General features: G+C 44.8%; 1 protein-coding gene across 1 annotated transcript in view; it reads right to left on the bottom strand.

Annotated features, from left to right (window-relative positions):
• Positions 1-19578, bottom strand: part of F8 (coagulation factor VIII) — a 419094-nt gene that overhangs the window by 236454 nt on the left and 163062 nt on the right. The window contains exons 13-14 of the mRNA XM_040442408.1: positions 17376-17582; positions 5093-5714 (exon numbers count right to left, since the gene is read on the bottom strand). Coding sequence (XP_040298342.1) covers positions 5093-5714; positions 17376-17582 — 829 coding nt within the window. The remainder of the gene's footprint in view (positions 1-5092; positions 5715-17375; positions 17583-19578) is intronic.

Raw genomic sequence — 19578 nt, 5'->3', positions numbered from 1 at the left:
ACAGTGTGCGCCCCCCCCCTTCCTCCCTCTATTGTAATAATTCGTTGGTGGCACAGTGTGGCCCCCCCCCGCCTCCCCCCCCCCTTCCTCCCTCTATTGTAATAAATCGTTGGTGGCAATCATTGGCCCCCCTCCCTCTATAGCATTAACAACATTGGTGGCCAGTGTGCGGCCTCCCATCTTGCGCCCCCCCCCGATCATTGGTGGCAGCGGGTTACTAGCAATAGTACAAGATTCATACTTACCTGGGAGCTGTGATGTTCGTGTCCGGCCGGGAGCTCCTCCTACTGGTAAGTGACGGTTCATTTAGCAATGCGCCGCACAGACCTGTCACTGTCACTTACCAGTAGGTGGAGCTCCCGGCCGGACACGAACATCGCAGCAGCAGGTAAGTATTAATCTTCTACTATTGTACTATTGCTAAGTAACCATGGCAACGAGGACTGTAGTAGCGTCCTGGTTGCCATGGTTACCGATCGGAGCCCCAGCGATTAAACTGGGACTCCGATCAGAACTCCGCTGCCACCAATGATGATGGGGGGGAGGGGGGGGGGGGGAGATGGGAGGCTGCACACTGGCCACCAACGTTGTTAATGCTATAGAGGGGGGGGGGGCAATGGGGGGCGCACACTGTGCCACCAACGATTTATTACAATAGAGGGAGGAAGGGGGGGGGGGGGCGCACACTGTGCCACCAACGAATTATTACAATAGAGGGAGGGGGGGGGGGCCGCACTGGCCACCAATGATATTCAAACTGGGGGGGGGGGGGGGGGGCTGCCCCCTGCTGCCTGGCAGCCCTGATCTCTTACAGGGGGATATGATAGTACAATTAACCCTTTCAGGTGCCGCACCTGAAGGGGTTAATTGTGCTGATCACGGCCCCCTGTAAGAGATCGGGTGCTGCCAGGCAGCAGGGGGCAGTCTTGTACACAGTTTGTAGTGTATTCTAACTAGAAGCGTCCCCATCACCATGGGAACGCTTCTGTGTTAGAATATACTGTCGGTTCTGAGTTTTCACGAAGTGAAAACTCAGCTTTGAAAAAGCTTTATGCAGACGGATCTTCGGATCCGTCTGTATAAAAACTAACCTACGGCCACGGATCACGGACACGGATGCCAATCTTGTGTGCATCCGTGTTCTTTCACGGACCCATTGACTTGAATGGGTCCGTGAACCGTTGGCCGTGAAAAAAATAGGACAGGTCATATTTTTTTCACGGCCAGGAAACACGGATCACGGATGCGGCTACAAAACGGTGCATTTTCCGATTTTTCCACGGACCCATTGAAAGTCAATGGGTCCGCGAAAAAAAACGGAAAACGGCACAACGGCCACGGGTGCACACAACGGTCGTGTGCATGAGGCCTTACTATAATGTCATGCACACACATGTTCACCTATTTGACTTTTCTGTGCTTACCACTTTGCAGCTACCACTGCCTGGATGTTAGTCCCCCAAAAGGTGGTCATATTAGTAATCGGCCACAAGTTACATTATTATTGAAACATATGGTTTGGTGCACTTTTATCAGGGGAGGCAAGGAAACAAACTGTCTGAGTTCATGTCACAGGTAAAAATGATATTCACTGGGCCACATAGTTAAGAGCCTTACCATTCAACACAAAAATACCAATGACCTACTACCAGGGTTGACAACCGTCTGTAGATTCATTCTGCCATCCGTAGTGTCTGATAGAAAAAAAGTCTGTCTGGGAGTTATCTATAGTATTCACGGTGTATACTGTCGCTCCATGCTGCCTGTGATGTACGTAGGCCACAGACCTCTTCTAGCCAGCCTGTAACCTGAGTTGGCTCTTTCACGGCGCAGGCGTTGCACCATGTGACGATGTAATCATGTCTGTGTGTTTGGGATGACATGATAGCATGGCGCACTGCACCAGGACAGAGCCAACTCAGGCTGTAGGCTGATTGGAAGAGGCCTGAGGCCTACATGTCTGATGGAAACATGGAGTAGGAATCAGGTGAGTTGAGTACAGTATTTTATTTTAATTTTATTTTCACTCTGAGCTACAGACCATGGGGTCATTATGGGGACTATCCAAACTACTGAGGGCACTATAGGGGACTATCTAAACTACTGGGGGCACTATAAGGGGCTATCCAAACTACTGGTGGCACCATAGGGGATATTCCCAACTACTGGGGGCGCAATAGGGGATGATCCAAACTACTGGGGGAACTATAGGGAGCTATCCAAACTACTGGGGGCAATATAAGGGACTATGCAAATTACAGGGGACACTATAGGGGACTATCTAAATTAGTAGGGGCACTATAGGGGACTATCTAAATTAGTAGGGGCACTATAGGGGACCATTTAAAGCGAACCTTTCACCTCATTTTCACCTTATAAACTAGCAACAGTACCTTATAGATTATTTTGAGTGTGTTGTTATCCATGTTAGTGCCGCTTTCCTGGGCTCTTTATACTTCAAAAAATCGTCTTATAAACTTCACATTCTGTGCTCCAACAGTCATGCAACCAGTCAAGGGGGTAGCCCTTCCATCTCCTCTGGCCGTACCGCCCCTGCCCTAACCCCTCCTCTATGCTCCTTAACTGACAGCCGGCTCAGTCGCCGGAACGGCGCTTCTGAAACCTGCGCATGCGCCGTCCTCCTGATTCGCTGCGCGATCCCGTGTTTCTTGCTGACAAAAGCGCGATCATGTAAGAGAATCGCGCATGCGCATTAAGCAATGCCGGCCTGTCTGCTCTCCCTCCCTAATGTGCGCGCGCTCCACTATCTTCATGCTCAAAGTGCCCCACGTTATCACTGTAGACTTGCCGCACATTAGGGAGGGAGAGCAGACAGGAGAGCAGACAGGCCGGCATTGCGTAATGCGCATGCGCGATTCTCTTACATGATCGCGCTTTTGTCAGCAAGAAACACGGGATCGCGCGGCGAATCAGGAGGACGGCTCATGCGCAGGTTTCAGAAGCGCCGTCCCGGCTGTCAGTTAAGGAGCATAGAGAAGGGGTTAGGGCAGGGGCGGTACGGCCAGAGGAGATGGAAGGGCTACCCCCTTGACTGGTTGCATGACTGTTGGAGCACAGAATGTGAAGTTTATAAGACGATTTTTTGAAGTATAAAGAGCCCAGGAAAGCGGCACTAACATGGATAAGAACACACTCAAGATAATCTATAAGGTACTGTTGCTAGTTTATAAGGTGAAAATGAGGTGAAAGGTTCGCTTTAAGCTGCTGATGCAACATCGGGGACAATTTAACCTGCTGGGTGCACTATAGGGGACCGTTCAAGCTGCTGAATGCACTATAGGTTATCATATAAGCTGCTGTATGCACTATAGGGGACTGTCTAAGCTACTGGGGGCACTACATGGGACAATTTAAGCTACTGAATGCACTATAGGGGGCCATTTAAGCTGCTGGGGGCACTATAGTGGACCATTTAAGCTATCAGGGGCCTTAGTACTTCTAGGAGCACTATGGGAGTTGTATTACTACTAGGAGCACTATGGGGGTCTTTATCAATACTAGAGCACTTTTAGGCAATTTTACTGCTGGTTCTCTATGGGGGCACTTTATCACTGTTAAAGTGGGGGTTTTATTACTACTGGAGGGACTATGAGAAAAATGATTTCTATTATGGGGCATCATTACTACTACCAGGAATACTATTGGGGGATGTTATCATTATTTGGCACAATATGGAGATCACTACTGCTAACAGGGATACTTTCGGGGAGCAGTATTACTATTTGGGTACTATTACTAATGAGGGTACTGTGGAAGAGAATTATGAGTATTAGTGGGACTTTGGGGAGCACTGTTACTATTGGATGACTATCTATATGGCACTATTATTTCTGCAGTATTGTATTTGGGAGCATTGGGGAACACATTCAACACAGTATTGAGGGGAGCAATAGTATAATACTGTTGGGACACCTTGAGGAGGATGATAGACAAGGGAGGAACTTAAGATCTCTGTGTGCCAAACTCTGCAGAGAGAAAATGTGGCTGAAAGAAATCATCATGGTGGCCTGGGCCGAATGGAGAAGATGAGGAAAAAGAATGTCTTAGAGAAGACATCACTGGAAGTGTCATCTAAACTAAATGTTTTAAGCAAACACCTTCAAATGCTTTTCAATTGCTTTTGTTTCAAGATAACGTGATGAGTTAAGAAATTTGAGTTGAGTTTGTGTGTTAACCCTGCTACATCTGTACTGTATGTAGTGTTGTATCCTCTTGTATTGTTTGGTATTAGTGAATGTAATGTCCATCCAAACATGTCTTTAATGCTGGGGGGGGGGGTTGGTTGTATCAACAATTTGGCACATATGCATTGTGGGTGCATGTTATACCCACCTATTTCTTCAGTGCCATTCTCTACAGCTCTGGTCTGTTTACAAACTGCAGCCGGGACTTGCAAGTATATGGCATGTTACCGCAGCAGCTAATCACCAGTTAGTGGTCTAATGCTGAAGACAGTGATTGGCCATACACCTGCACATCTGTGTGCACATCAGCGACAGATATGCACACTTGCCGGTTATATCCCTGTCAGTCTTTGTCTACATGGCCACATGCATCATCACTGCACCAATATAAATAAAGCACTCATACTAGAGTGGCGGGGATGTTACAGCTGAGAATTGTTGATTTTTTTTTGTCCATATGATGCTGCCATATTTTATTTTTAACTTCTGGATAACCCCTTTTATTCTGGGATGATTGTGATTCAAGGATATAATGTTTAGGGCATTTTGAGGGCATGGAATGGCGGGGCTTGATATCTAAAAAGGGGCGGGTGTATGTCCATTAAAATATTGGGCTGTCTGTGATTTTTGCTTCAGTTGTACAGAAAAATTTAAAGGGAAGGTTGTCAACTTTGCCTACTACCTTGAAAGCCTAGCAATTTATTTTTAGAGGTCACTGTTTTAGATCTCCAAGCTTCCAGTGTCTTATGCCCCGGGCACTTAAGATAATGACAATTATGGAACTATAAATAAGTATTTTCCCAATGTAACATTTTCATGTACTAGACATGATTTAAAAAAAATGAATATTGCTGAACACTAATATAATAAAACATTCAGGTACCCACTTTTCTTTTATAAAGTATGGTGAGGTTCCAGCTCTATAGTCCCACATGACTTCCACAGCTGCAATAAAATATGTCCGCAGTTGTCCTTCAGAACTACGAGGGTCTTTTTCCGGAAGGTCTGAATACATATCAATGTACTCCAAATTAGAAGTGCTGTAATCGTAATCATAAAAGTCTACCTGAGCACCCATTTTCTTAGTAAGTTCAGATTCATTCTGGAATTGCTTGTTTGAAAGATTGCTTTCCTCCTTTTCATCTTTAGGCAATTCATTTATACTGTGATATTTCTCTTCTTTTTTCACTTCTGTCATTTTTTTTTTGTCAGTTGCTCTAATTGGATTAGATGAGTTTACAAAAAACCTAAAAGCATCGTCATCATCACTTATTGTATTTTTCAAATGTCCAGCACTTTTCTTTTCACCGGACATGCTTCGGGGTCCGGAGGTAAACATTCTGTGAGAAGTATCCAAAGGATACGATTGAGCATCTTGATGCAAATCTTTTAAATTATCATGATCATAATCATAATATTCATCTTGGGGGTCTTCACAGTGTGAAACACTCAGTGTTGCTCTCATACCTAACTCTGCCAAAGATGATTTAGTCGTCACAGACCATTGTCCTGCATTGAGGAAAAAAGTAACAATTTACAAAGTATGTCAATGAGCAGGCTAATAAAGACAGCATAATATGGAAGCAAATATTTCTAATGGTTGTGCGACAATTTATTGACTATCAGTATTATGGCGTCAGTACATGTTATAGTGGTTCAGTGGTTAGAACTAGAGATGAGCGAATCGAACTTGACGACGTGGAATTCGATCCAATTTCAGGAAAAATTTGATTTGCACCGAATTTCCTCACACTTCATAGTAACGAATCACATTTCTTCCTAAAATGGCTGCTGCATGTGTTAGGACATGGAGCAAGGAACTCTGGGAATGAGGGATCACCGACAATGCCATGCATGCAGCCAATCAGCAGGCAGCCAACCCTGTGATGTCACAGTCCTATAAACAGTGATGGCCATTTCGCAGTGTTCGCCAGCGAACACATGCGGGCTGCCATCTTGACTCACAAGTCCGGCGATGCACAGGTAAGCCCTTACCTGTGCCGGGAGCCGGTCTGAAACATATGCGGTCACCAAGAACAGGCAGTTTCCGAGAACAGCCCGATGAAGGCCCCCGGCGGTTGTTCTCGGAACTGCCTGCTCCCAGTGACCGCATTTGATTTTCAGACCGGCTCGCAGCACAGGCACAGGTAAGGGTTTACCTGTGCATCGCCGGACTTGTGAGTCAAGATGGCAGCCCGCATGTGTTCGTTGGCAAACACTGCGAACTGGCCATCACTGCCTATAAATAGCCTCAGCCATCTTGAATTCAGACATTTTCCAGTGTACTTAGTGCAGGGAGAGATGTCAGCAGGCGCTAGGGACAGTGCTAGAAAAGATTTGAAAACTTTTATTTTGCTGTATAGAATTTTAAGGAAAGAATAGGGAGGAATTGCAACGGGCCATCTCCCAGGGCCCAACTAGATGTGGAACAGGGGAACCTAGTTGTAGGAATGACATAGGGTGGCCTAATGTTCCTTTATGTTGAGTGTGTCACGGTGCTCCTACCTGGATACGACTGGACCCCAGGCATTTGCTCCAAAGCAGACAAATAGGGTGAATAATTGAGGGATTTGAAGAAATAATATGAGTCCAGACCTTGTATATAGTTGAGCAGCAGCTTTACTCGAATAAACATTCATCAGAAACAGTCTTCAAACTTTATCTTGGTCCCATCAGGCTTTAGCATTAAAAATGTCAGGCAAATTCATCTTTACTACATCTGTTGCTCTCTGACTCTGCTGTACTGAAAGGCTGGCTATATAACTCAGCTTTTTCTGTATGCTGCACTTTCCTTCTGTAGTCTGTCTCTAAAGTTATACCAGGGAGCTTTCTTCCTGGCTTCTAAGGCTTTAAGCTTCCATGTCCAGCTGAGCTTAGGGCACTCTGGCTGGCTTGGTTATGTCTTGAAGAGACGTGGCCCTGCACACCTTCACCTAGCTTGGTGTAAGTTAGGACTGACCTCTAACTAACTAACTTAGAGAGAGGGTTAGAATGGAAAGAAAGGTTCCATTATCTCTAACTGTAGCCCTGCCATGCTTGCTGCCACCTACTGATGAACCAGGTACATTACATGAACATATAAAGTTGCATAGAAATAGGAAATGCACAATGTGGAGGACTTGGAATAAATGCATAGATGAAATTATATTTGTATACACAGATAGAAGCAGGGCATAGGAGTGGTAAGGCAACTCGGGGGCGTTACAGAATCATTCCACAGTATTGAAGCAAAACAGGGGAGTTTACAGCCTGGGTAATAGTAAAAATTATATTACACCTTGCTGCAGTGGCGTCGCCAGGGGGGGGGCCGAGGGGGCCACGGCCCCCCCTACATCATGCTGTGCCCCCCCATGTGCCCCCCCAACTAAAATGACCCCCCCCCCCCAGTGAGCCGCCGGGCACAGGGAGATGAGCGCTTCCATTGCGCTCATCTCCATTGTAAACTGCCTGTGCCAGCGGAGCGGAGGTGCAGGGGAGGGAGAGGCGTGTCCCTTCCCCTTCCTCTGATAGGCTGCAGGCAGGCCCGAAGTGGAGGAGAGGCCCCGCCCCCTAATTGCTCCTGTTTATCTTTCTAAAGCTAAAGGACCTTTGATGATGTCATCACAGGTCCTGTAAGGGAACTGCACAGTGTAAAGTGTAGTTCCCAGGTTAGAACAGTGCATCTGCCAGGACCTGTGATGACATCATCTTCAACATCACAGGTCCTGCAGAATCTAGCAAAGGAACTGCACCAAAAATGGTGTAGTTCCTAGGTTTCAAAGGTATATCTGCCAGGACCTATGATGACATCATCACAGGTCCTTCAACCCCTAACAGCAAGTATTAGAAGTTCACAAGCAGCTCTGCATTGATCCATACAGACTGGAATGGAGAGGTAAGAGGAGGTCCTCCACTTCTCATCATTTACCCCCCCCCCCCTCCATGCCCTGTTTTTACTCATTGCTCACTCATGTATAATACTTCAGACCGTTACAGTGACCACTACCTCATGTACCTCACACACAGTGACCATAATGTATAACTGACCACATATTTCTATAAACACTGCATCTACAGTATTATACCTTCTATGTGTCACATCAATACACTGCTCTGTGTGTAATATATGTATATAGATACACACACATACATGCACACACACTGCATATATTACACAGTATTATACATGCAATATGTACAGATATATAGTATATACCGCAGTGCACTGATATGTGAGGTACAAGGTATAATAGATGCTGTGTGTACAGATATCAGTACACTTCTGTATATACTACACTGCGTGCAGAATTATTAGGCAAATGAGTATTTTGACCACATCATCCTCTTTATGCATGTTGTCTTACTCCAAGCTGTATAGGCTCGAAAGCCTACTACCAATTAAGCATATTAGGTGATGTGCATCTCTGTAATGAGAAGGGGTGTGGTCTAATGACATCAACACCCTATATTAGGTGTGCATAATTATTAGGCAACTTCCTTTCCTTTGGCAAAATGGGTCAAAAGAAGGACTTGACAGGCTCAGAAAAGTCAAAAATAGTGAGATATCTTGCAGAGGGATGCAGCACTCTTAAAATTGCAAAGCTTCTGAAGCGTGATCATTGAACAATCAAGCGTTTCATTCAAAATAGTCAACAGGGTCGCAAGAAGCGTGTGGAAAAACCAAGGCGCAAAATAACTGCCCATGAACTGAGAAAAGTCAAGCGTGCATCTGCCAAGATACCACTTGCCACCAGTTTGGCCATATTTCAGAGCTGCAACATCACTGGAGTGCCCAAAAGCACAAGGTGTGCAATACTCAGAGACATGGCCAAGGTAAGAAAGGCTGAAAGACGACCACCACTGAACAAGACACACAAGCTGAAACGTCAAGACTGATTTTTCTAAGGTTTTATGGACTGATGAAATGAGAGTGAGTCTTAATGGGCCAGATGGATGGGCCCGTGGCTGGATTGGTAAAGGGCAGAGAGCTCCAGTCCGACTCAGACGCCAGCAAGGTGGAGGTGGAGTACTGGTTTGGGCTGGTATCATCAAAGATGAGCTTGTGGGGCCTTTTCGGGTTGAGGATGGAGTCAAGCTCAACTCCCAGTCCTACTGCCAGTTTCTGGAAGACACCTTCTTCAAGCAGTGGTACAGGAAGAAGTCTGCATCCTTCAAGAAAAACATGATTTTCATGCAGGACAATGCTCCATCACACGCGTCCAAGTACTCCACAGCGTGGCTGGCAAGAAAGGGTATAAAAGAAGAAAATCTAATGACATGGCCTCCTTGTTCACCTGATCTGAACCCCATTGAGAACCTGTGGTCCATCATCAAATGTGAGATTTACAATGAGGGAAAACAGTACACCTCTCTGAACAGTGTCTGGGAGGCTGTGGTTGCTGCTGCACGCAATTTTGATGGTGAACAGATCAAAACACTGACAGAATCCATGGATGGTAGGCTTTTGAGTGTCCTTGCAAAGAAAGGTGGCTATATTGGTCACTGATTTGTTTTTGTTTTGTTTTTGAATGTCAGAAATGTATATTTGTGAATGTTGAGATGTTATATTGGTTTCACTGGTAAAAATAAATAATTGAAATGGGTATATATTTGTTTTTTGTTAAGTTGCCTAATAATTATGCACAGTAATAGTCACCTGCACACACAGATATCCCCCTAAAATAGCTAAAACTAAAAACAAACTAAAAACTACTTCCAAAAATATTCAGCTTTGATATTAATGAGTTTTTTGGGTTCATTGAGAACATGGTTGTTGTTCAATAATAAAATTAATCCTCAAAAATACAACTTGCCTAATAATTCTGCACTCCCTGTATATATGTGAGGTACGAGGTATAATAGATGCAGTGTGTACAGATATATAGTGTATACAGCGGTGTAATGATATGTGAGGTACGAGGTGTCAATACACTGCTGTATTTACTATATACCTGTACACACTGCATCTATTATACCTCGTACCTCACATATCAGTACACTGCTGTATATACTATATACCTGTACACACTGCATCTATTATACCCTGTACCTCACATATCAGAACACTAGGGAATATACTATATACCTGTACACACTGCATATATTATACCGCGTACCTCACATAACTGTACACTGCTGTATATAATATACATCTGCATCTATTATACCTCTTTTGTGTGCCAGGGCTGTTTTGTAATCCCAATCCGGCCCTGATGGCATAAATTATAAAACGCAGCAGCAAGAATAGTTCATGGAACAAAGGGAGGGGCTATAAAAGGGGAATGGGGGCCCAATTTAGATTCCTGCTATGGGGCCCAGTGATTTTTATGTACGCCCCTGGCTGCAGGCACTAGGCCGGCAGCCTATCAGAGGCCGGCGCAATGACGTCATCGTGCCGCCTGAGCCTTACATTACAGCGTGGGACACAGGAAGAGGCTGCATCGCATCGCTGACACTTAGGTAAGTATAAGTGTTTTTTTTTTTTTTTTTTTACAATAGTTTTACTGGCACATTGGGGGGGCTTATTACAATACTGGCACATGATGATGGGGGGACTTAATACTGGCACATGATGATGGGGGGGACTTAATACTGGCACATGATGATGGGGGGACTTAATACTGGCACATGATGATGGGGGGACTTAATACTGGCACATGATGATGGGGGGGGGACTTAATACTGGCACATGATGATGGGGGGGACTTAATACTGGCACATGATGATGGGGGGGACTTAATACTGACACATGATGATGGGGGGACTTAATATTGGCACATGATGATGAAGGGACTTAATACTGGAACATGGGGGGGCTTAATACTGGCACGTGATGGGGGGCTTATTACTGGCACGTGATGGGGGGCTTATTACTGGCACGTGATGGGGGCTTATTACTGGCACATTGGGGGGCTCTTGTTACTGGCACGTTATTGAGGGCACTTATTACTGGCACATTATTGGTGGGCACTATAGGGGCATCTACTGAGGCCACAAAGAAGGGGTGTTTTATATGGGGGGCTCTGTACAGTAGCATTTTATACTGGAACACATTATGGTGGGTACTATGGAGAAGGGGAGAGAGGAGTACTATGGAGTCATCTACGAGGGGCTCTAAGAAGGGGTATTTTATACTTGCAAATTATGGGGGACACTGAGGCCATCTACTGGGGCACAATATATGGGACATTTTATACTGGTACATTATGGGGGGCACTAGCAGGAAGGGGGGAGAGGAGCACTATGGAGGCATTTACTGGTGCACTATATAGGGGTATTTTATACTGGCACATTATGGGGGACATTAGCTCAACTGGGGGCATAAGGGGGTATGTTTTGCACATTATAAGGATAATTATTTCTACTGGGGGGCATTATGGTGGGTTTTATTACTCCCCCATGGTATGACCCCCTAGTAGAAGCACCAGCCTCTCCCTGCTCTGCTATCCCTCTGCCCCTTCTCCAAATCCTTATTATGAAATCTTTCTCATTAGGATAAAACACAACATCAGCTCCGCCGAGCCCCCGGCCAAAGTGTGGAAGTGGTGTCCGAGATCCCCAAGGACCAAGCCAAGTAACTGTAAGTGTTCATGTGAAATATGTTTATTTTATATATGTACACTCCTGTGAGAGGCGGGGAGGAGGATCTGTGGATGACACTGTTATAGGGAGGGAGATCTGTGGATGACACTGTTATGGAGGGGGAAATGGGGGTGACACTGTCATGGGGTGGATCTGTGGATGACACATATAGCATAAGATGCTATATACGGTATGTGGCATCCACAGATCCCCCCCATAGCAGTGTCATCCACAGATCCCCCTCTCTATAAAAGTGTCATCCACAGACAGCTGGACTTTTCTTCCCTGTTGCGGTTTTAGGTATTGGGTAAAGTATTGCAGCATTTCTAAGCATACTTGTGTAAATGTATCGTTGTTATAGCTGCCCCCCTACTTTTGTCCTGGCCCCCAGTGTGCCCCCCCAAAATTTGAAAGCTAGAGACGCCACTGCCTTGCTGCACTGACTGGGGATCCAAATTCCCATTATACAGCTCTGTAACTCCAGCAAACCGTTCTTGTTATTGGGGTTTAATTGCTGTTTGATACAGCCATTAACAGGATTTATTACAAGGAAATATTTCTATGTCTTACTTTCCCTTCTGCACGTGCAGTTGCGATGCACGACAATGGCTAGGGGTCCCTTAAAGTAAATGTTTTTCGTGGCGCCAGTTGCAGTGAAGCAACAAGGGCACAGGGCCCCTTTGAGTAATATAGTAGATCGTACCCAGGTGTAGGAATGCCAGAGTGGTGTAGGGTGGCCTAAAATGTCCCTTAATGTTTTTTGCACGTGTCATTGTGCTCCTACCTGGATACGCTGGACCCAAACGTTGTTGTCCGAAGCAGAGCAAATGGGGGGGAAGTTCAATAACAGCTTTACTTTCAATAATCGTTACTCCAACAGTTTCAGGCTTTGTCTTGGTTCCCAGCAGGCTTTAGCATTAACTCTGGCAGGCGAACACACTAAACTCTGCTACATCTGTTGCTCTCTGGCTCTGCTGTTCTGACAAGCTGACTTAATAACTTCACTTTAGCCGTATGCTGCAACTTCTCTCTGTAGTCTGACTCTAGATTAATCCAGGGAAAACTTTCTCATCCTGGCTTCAGAGGCTTCAAGCTATGGCCTCCATATCCAGCAGAGCTGAAGGTGCTCTAGATGGCTTAGACAGGGCTTGGCGTGGGCACATCAAACAGCGACGTGCCCAGCCCTTGCTTTCTTCCCTGAGCAGGGGGTAAGCTAGACTAACTACTAACTAAGACCCTCCCCTCCTTAGAGGGAGAATTAGAATGGAAAGAAGGGTTCCATTCTCTATAAATGTAGCTCTGCCATGCTTGCTGCCACCTTCTGGTGGACGAGGTAAATGACATGAACAATAACAGTTTCAAAATAGGAAATGCACAGTGTTTAGGACATGAAATAAATACATATGATGACACAAGGTTCACCATAGGAGACAGTAGCAGGGTGCAGAAGTGGTAATGCCACTCTGGGGCGTTACATAGTTATATGTTGTAAAGCATTTTTTGGCTTGTATTAGTGGGAAAAAAGGGCTTATTAGCCATTGTGTGGTGAAGTGAGAAAATAACAGCCCTTCTTGGTGTGTATTAGTGGCAAAAAAATACATCTTATTTGCCGTTCACCGGTGCAGTTACTGTATATGTTCTAAAGCCCTTTTTGGCGTGTATTAGTGGCACAAAAATATATATTATTTGCCGTTCAGCGGTACAGTTATATGTTCTAAAGCCCTTTTTGGGGTGTATTAGTGGCAAAAAATATATATATTATTTGCCGTTCAGCGATGCAGTTATACGTTCTAAAGCCCTTTTTGGCGTGTATTAGTGGCAAAAAAATATATATTATTTGCTGTTCAGCAGTGCAGTTATATGTTCTAAAGCCCGTTTTGGCGTTTATAAGAGAAAAAAAGGAAGGGCCTATTTGCCATTCAGCAGTGCAGTTATATGTTCTAAAACCTTCTTTGACGTGTATTAGTGGGGAAAAAAAGGGGTTATTAGCCGTTGTGTGGTGAAGTGAGAAAATTACAGACTTTTTTTGGGTGTTTTAATTTCCTTTCTATTTATTTATTTGATCTAACGATATGTCAGATAGAAAAGTGCCAGGCCCTGCACAGGGGAGTGGCAGAAGCCTAAATGTTTCTGGCGCAGGCACAGGTCGCAACAGAGTAAGGGGGCGTGGCAACAGGAGTCACAGCGAGAGGCCTGAGCTCCCAGTGTCATCTAGAAGTCGTGTCTTGACCAGCAACCCAGCGGTTAAATGGTTGACTCGGTCATCCACTTCGTCCCAAGTGACATCAGACATCCACAGGCAAGAGTCGGTGGGTTTGTCAGACACAACCCTTAGTTGGCATCGCCAGGAAGCAGGCCCTGTACCCTCACCTGTCCTCAACCTGCCTCTGTCCTTTTCTGTGCCCTCAGCCAGACAAGTATTATATGCTGTGGGCTCAGCTCCACTATACAGAGTGGACGAGCTACTAGAGGACAGTCAGCAGCTACTGCCCAGCCAAAATGTGGAGGAGACCTCTGCCGCTTCCTCCGGTTGGCGGGGAAAATAGTGATGAGGTGATTGGCGTGGGAGCTGGTGTTGTGAGCGGTCAGGCTCTTGACCCAGAGGCCGTTGAGGAGGACATCAGTGAAGTGCACACATTACTCGATGATTATGAAGCTGATCGCACTTGGGAGCCGGGTGAATTAGGGGCTTCATCGTCATCGGGAGAAGAGGGTGGCAGCTTGCCCGTGAGGCAGCGGCAGAGCCAGCAAGTCGCTAGCATGGCCGGGAGTCAGCAGGGTGGCAGCAGTCTGAGGTCGGGAGCCAAACGTGCCCGGGGTAGAGCACCCGCTTCGCAGTAGCCTACCTGCCCGGAAAGTAGTGGTGCAGGGGTTCACGGAAGCAGCAGCGGTAGCAGTCAGTCAGTGTGGAGTGTTGTGGGTAAAATCACCTACTCAGCGGTGTGGCTGATTTTTGTTAAGCCGCCGGAGGAGGTGAACATGGCCATTTGGAGAATCTGTGGGCAGAAGGTGAAGCGTGGCCAGGGTGCCAATGTTGGCACCACGGCCCTGCATCAACATATGCAGCATCACCATAAAGTGTCCAACAAAAAACTGCCAGACCGCATAAATTATAAGTATATTTATTAACAAATTACATACAGAACAATCCATACATAAAGAATAGGTGCAGGGAAAGGCAGCATCCTCAAGAGGAAGACACAGGGGCAGTGATTCAACATAACATCCACATTAAATGACAATAAAGTGCAAGTGAATAGTGCCAAATCTTCAAACAAATAAAACAAAGAATCAATTACCCATGTGTGCTTCCTCAAGGATGGTGCCAGCCCCGACGAGCCTTTTGGTGAACCTTCGCCTGGGTTGTTAGATATTTATAGTGTAGCATACCATAGGCATATGTGTAATTCTTTTTGCATGGTGTTCACATGTGTGAGCTTAGTCTCAATTTTTATGTCATCATTGGCTCAAATTGTTTTTGGTGATATGTCACCATAAAGTGGCCTGGGAGAACCGTAGCTCCGATGTGGTGGTCCAGCCTGCCACAGCAACCGCTGCATCACCCAGTGGCATGCACCCGATTTCAGGCAGTCACGGCTCCACCACTTCAGCCAAAGGGAGCTGTCTTCCCATCATCTGCTGGTCCTGATGCTCCTGCTCCTCCTCTTACTCCTTGTCAGTCATTCCATCAGCAATTTCATCGAAGCGATTGCCAAGAGACAACAGTATGTGTGCACTCATCCAACGGCGCAGAAAATGAATGTGCTCCTGGCCAAGTTGCTGGTGCTAAAGTCCCTCCCTTTCCAAGTGGTGGACTCTGCACCTTTCAGAGAACTGATGGCTTGTGCTGAGCCAAGGTGGAGAGTACCAAGCCTTCATTTCTTTGCCAAAAAGGCAGTACCAGCACTACACACACATGTAGAACAGAAGGTATGCCTGTCCTTGAGCCTGTCGGTGTCTGCCAAAGTGCACGGCAGCACTGACGTTTGGAGCTGTAACTACAGTCAGGGACAATACATGTCCTTTACGGCCCACTGATGCTGCTGCCACATCCAGACTCTGTCATTGGGCCACTCTGTGGTCTCATCATGCTGTTCCTACCCTCCCCACTTCATGACTGGGCCACGATTTTGCCTTTCGGCCTGGTTGACATCATAATTTATTTGACCCTTCTTCTGATCTGTCAGAAGGAAGGAAAAATAAACACACAACGGATCCTGCCTATGTAACAGCTGTTGTATGACATGGTCCCTATTTTCCATCAGAATTGGCTTATGATTTGGTAGCCAAAAGCAGGAGTGGGTACAAAACACAGAAGACATGCAAATATTCCATTCACATTTCATCTCTGTTTTGGATCCAGCAATACTGGCTTTAGCAATACTGATGGATTACTGACCAAATGCTGACCGAGTGAAGGCGGATACTACACAGACAGGATCTGTTTTTTTGGGGTTATTGTTCTGACGGATAAGGGGAAGGGCAAAATAATCAGTGACGTCAACACAAACTTACTGCTGACTCCCACGCCACTCTGTCGGGGGACTCTAATTGTATAAACGTTTAATAGAACAGGTTCTGTAGACATCTGTGTGGAATGAGCTGACAACGGTGTAAAAGCAGTGCGCTTCTCCTTGGCGCTAACATTGACCTGTAAGGCTGACTTCACACTTGAGTTATTTGGTCAGTTTTGGCCCTGTAACTGCCTAAATAAGTGAAGTGTGCAGGGATTCTAAGAGCGACGCCTGTCATCTGCATGTCATACTGACTCACAGTATTGTTTCACTACCACAGCAGACTCCCTATATGTGTTACTGCGAGGCACAGTGTTCTACACCACTGTAAAGGCTCTCTGAAGCCAGGAAATAGCCGTTTTTTAATGTGATTCGCCGCAAATAATTTCAGATCGAACTGAATTTTTTCAGAAAATTCGGCGAACCGGCTGAATAGAATTTTTGAGAACTCAACTCTAGTTAGAACAGCAATAGGATCAAAAGTTAGAATCTGATCAAGGAGTCTGAATATTCTCCCCATGTTTGCATGGGTCTCCTCTGAGTACTGCGGTTTCCTCCCACACTGCAAAAAGCATATTTATAAAGATAATTGGCCCAACTTTTTGTTGGAGGGATATGGAAATTAGACTGAGTGGAGACAAAGTAATGGGACAGGCCAGGGTGGAAATCAGTCAGAATAGATGAGCTGCAGAACTCTCTGGTGCACTTTGCCACTTCATTATCTATTTGGGTTTGTCCATGCATGCAGCTAGACCCTGCTACCATAGCTCAGAAATTCTGCAGATTGTTGTGGGTTACAGTGCTTAGTAGAATGAGTTCCCTCTTTCCATTTGAAATTCATCTAAGAGTATTTAGAATTATCATTATAAAAAAATGTCAGCATTTACAAGTACAAGAGAACAGTATGATATGCTGAACCACTGAAGAAGAGCAAATGTTGGAAATTCCCATGTAACAATATTTGTAGGGGTTGTTAAAAAATAGAAGTCACTATTCGGGCAGTACTAGTTCATATTTTGCACTACAGCTATAGAACAGAACTATCATACCACTGACTTCTATTTACCATGTCATAGAGTTCACTACTTATACTGACCTTTTTTCTCCATGACCATAATAATAGTCTTTCCATTCATTGGAAAGAGCGTCAGAGTTTCTTCATAGCTTGAGTCTACAAAAAAAGTACTGCCTCCAAAATAAATTGATAGTAGTTCTGTTTCCTGAACAAGATTCAAAACATGCCATACACTGACCTCATTCTGACAAATAGTGAGGTGGAGAGAACTCACCAGACCATTTATAGCTAGAAAAGAAAACTATTGGTTAATACAGCATGAACGGTTAACACAAGTAAACAACATTATTAATTATGTTTTAATGCAGATAGCTCAGAAATGTATGGCTTTACCCATTCTACTTTGATGATGGCAAAGATCATATATCACAAGAAAAAGCACAGTAGATCAAGGAAGATGCAAAAATTCTGATTTTATTACAATAATAATCCATAAATGCACACCGGACATCACCAGCATTATAATGGTGAAATCAACAACCTATGATAATGATCAAAGTTCATGTACTGCAGCATACAAAGCTGAGCCCATGTTGGAGGTGGATGGAGCATGAACACATGCTACGCTCTTTTGCTTGCTATGATTGTGACGTACTAGGTACCATCATTTCTCTACTACAGCGACCCCTACAGGTCATGTTTTCAGGATTACTTGAGGATTTACTGCACTTGCAGTCATATAAACTTGGTGTACGTACAGTATATTTTTTTATGTAACAGTTTAGTAGTTTGTTGATATCTTCTTCTACTCAATTGGATGAACAAGCAAAATTAACTGGAGGAAAAGCGTGCTTAATATAGCAGTGGGTAATGTATCATTAAACTGAGTAGCATTTTTCAACTTGCATGTTAAACTACATGTCATAGTTCTGAACAACCCTTAGCTCCGACCCCTTCCTGTGAGAGGCTAATATAAATTTTACTTTGGGATGGAAGCCAGGATGAAGTGCTTGATCCATTGTATGGAAGATCCCAGCTACACACAACAGACCCCCAACTGCAGTGTCCATCACTTTTAAAGCTAGAATAGTGAGTGCTGTGTGGTGTGATATTCTTACTGTCAAATATGACAGAGCTGCTGACTAGCTTTAAAGATACTCCATAATCCCAGAGGAACCTTTGAAAATTGTCATCAAATGTTTTTTAAATACATTAATGTAAAAATAATCAATAGAAACAATAAAGGTGAAGCTAGTTCTGTGCACGTCTAGTTCTGTCCATTCCAAAGTGAACATGAACATTAATCTGCATTAACAATATCAGTTAGCAACATTTTTCTAATTTCAATGCCTGGCCCCAGTAATAATACATATAATTTAAAGGGAATCTGTCAGCTGCAAAACACCACCCAAACTAGAGTAAGCTGCGTACAGTGTAAGTGATGCCCAGTTTGGTTATGTTGGTTATGAGATTTTTATCTTCATATTCACATGCATTCCAATGCTGTGCTCCAACGAACCAGCAGTGAAATGCATTGGGGAGGATTCCTCTTTGAGTCCTCTCCATTATGTGTATAAGCACAGGAGTCCTCTCAATGCTGCTCCATTGGAGCGCAGCATCAGAATTCAAGTGAATATGAAGATACAAATTATGCAAAGAGGTAACTCCCAAGAAAGAGACCAATCTCTCCAGCACCAACTATTGGAAGCGGCTCCTTATGAGTCAAGATGTGAATTTTCAACAAGCCTTAGTATTTGACAAAGGAATATAGAAAAGGCCAAATATCCAACCATAGCTGTTTTTAGGGTGCTTGCCCCTCATCAGTAGAGAATAGGATTCTAGCTAACTCAGTGTGATGCTTTGGAAGCGCATTAAGCGGGGTGCTGAATCTCCTTAAAGAGACCAATCCTGTATGGAGACTTACTGGAAGTACTTATTGGTATGAAGATTTTTTGGCAATGCTTCATGGGAAACAAATATGAAAAGAGGTATCTACTAAGAAAGGGAACCATGTTGCCAGACCCACCTAATGGAAGCCGGCTCCCTATGAGTAAAGATTTGACTTTCCAACAAGCTTTGGGATATGACAAGGGAATATAGCCAAGCCAGATATCCATCTTGTAGGAGTGGGATTCTGGCAAAGCCTGCCTAAGCCACTTCCAAGGCATTGCACGGAGCCAGCTAGAATCCAGCTCCATACTAATGAGGGGAAGGCACCCTGAAACAGCTGTTTATGGATAGATATCTGGCCTGGCTATATTCCCTTGTCAACTCCCAAGGCTTC

The sequence above is a fragment of the Bufo bufo genome, chromosome 8 (assembly GCF_905171765.1).
Source record: "Bufo bufo chromosome 8, aBufBuf1.1, whole genome shotgun sequence".
NCBI classification, from domain to species: Eukaryota; Metazoa; Chordata; class Amphibia; order Anura; family Bufonidae; genus Bufo; species Bufo bufo.
Note: the sequence above shows the minus strand (reverse complement) of the source record. Positions and strands in the feature narration are given on the sequence as shown.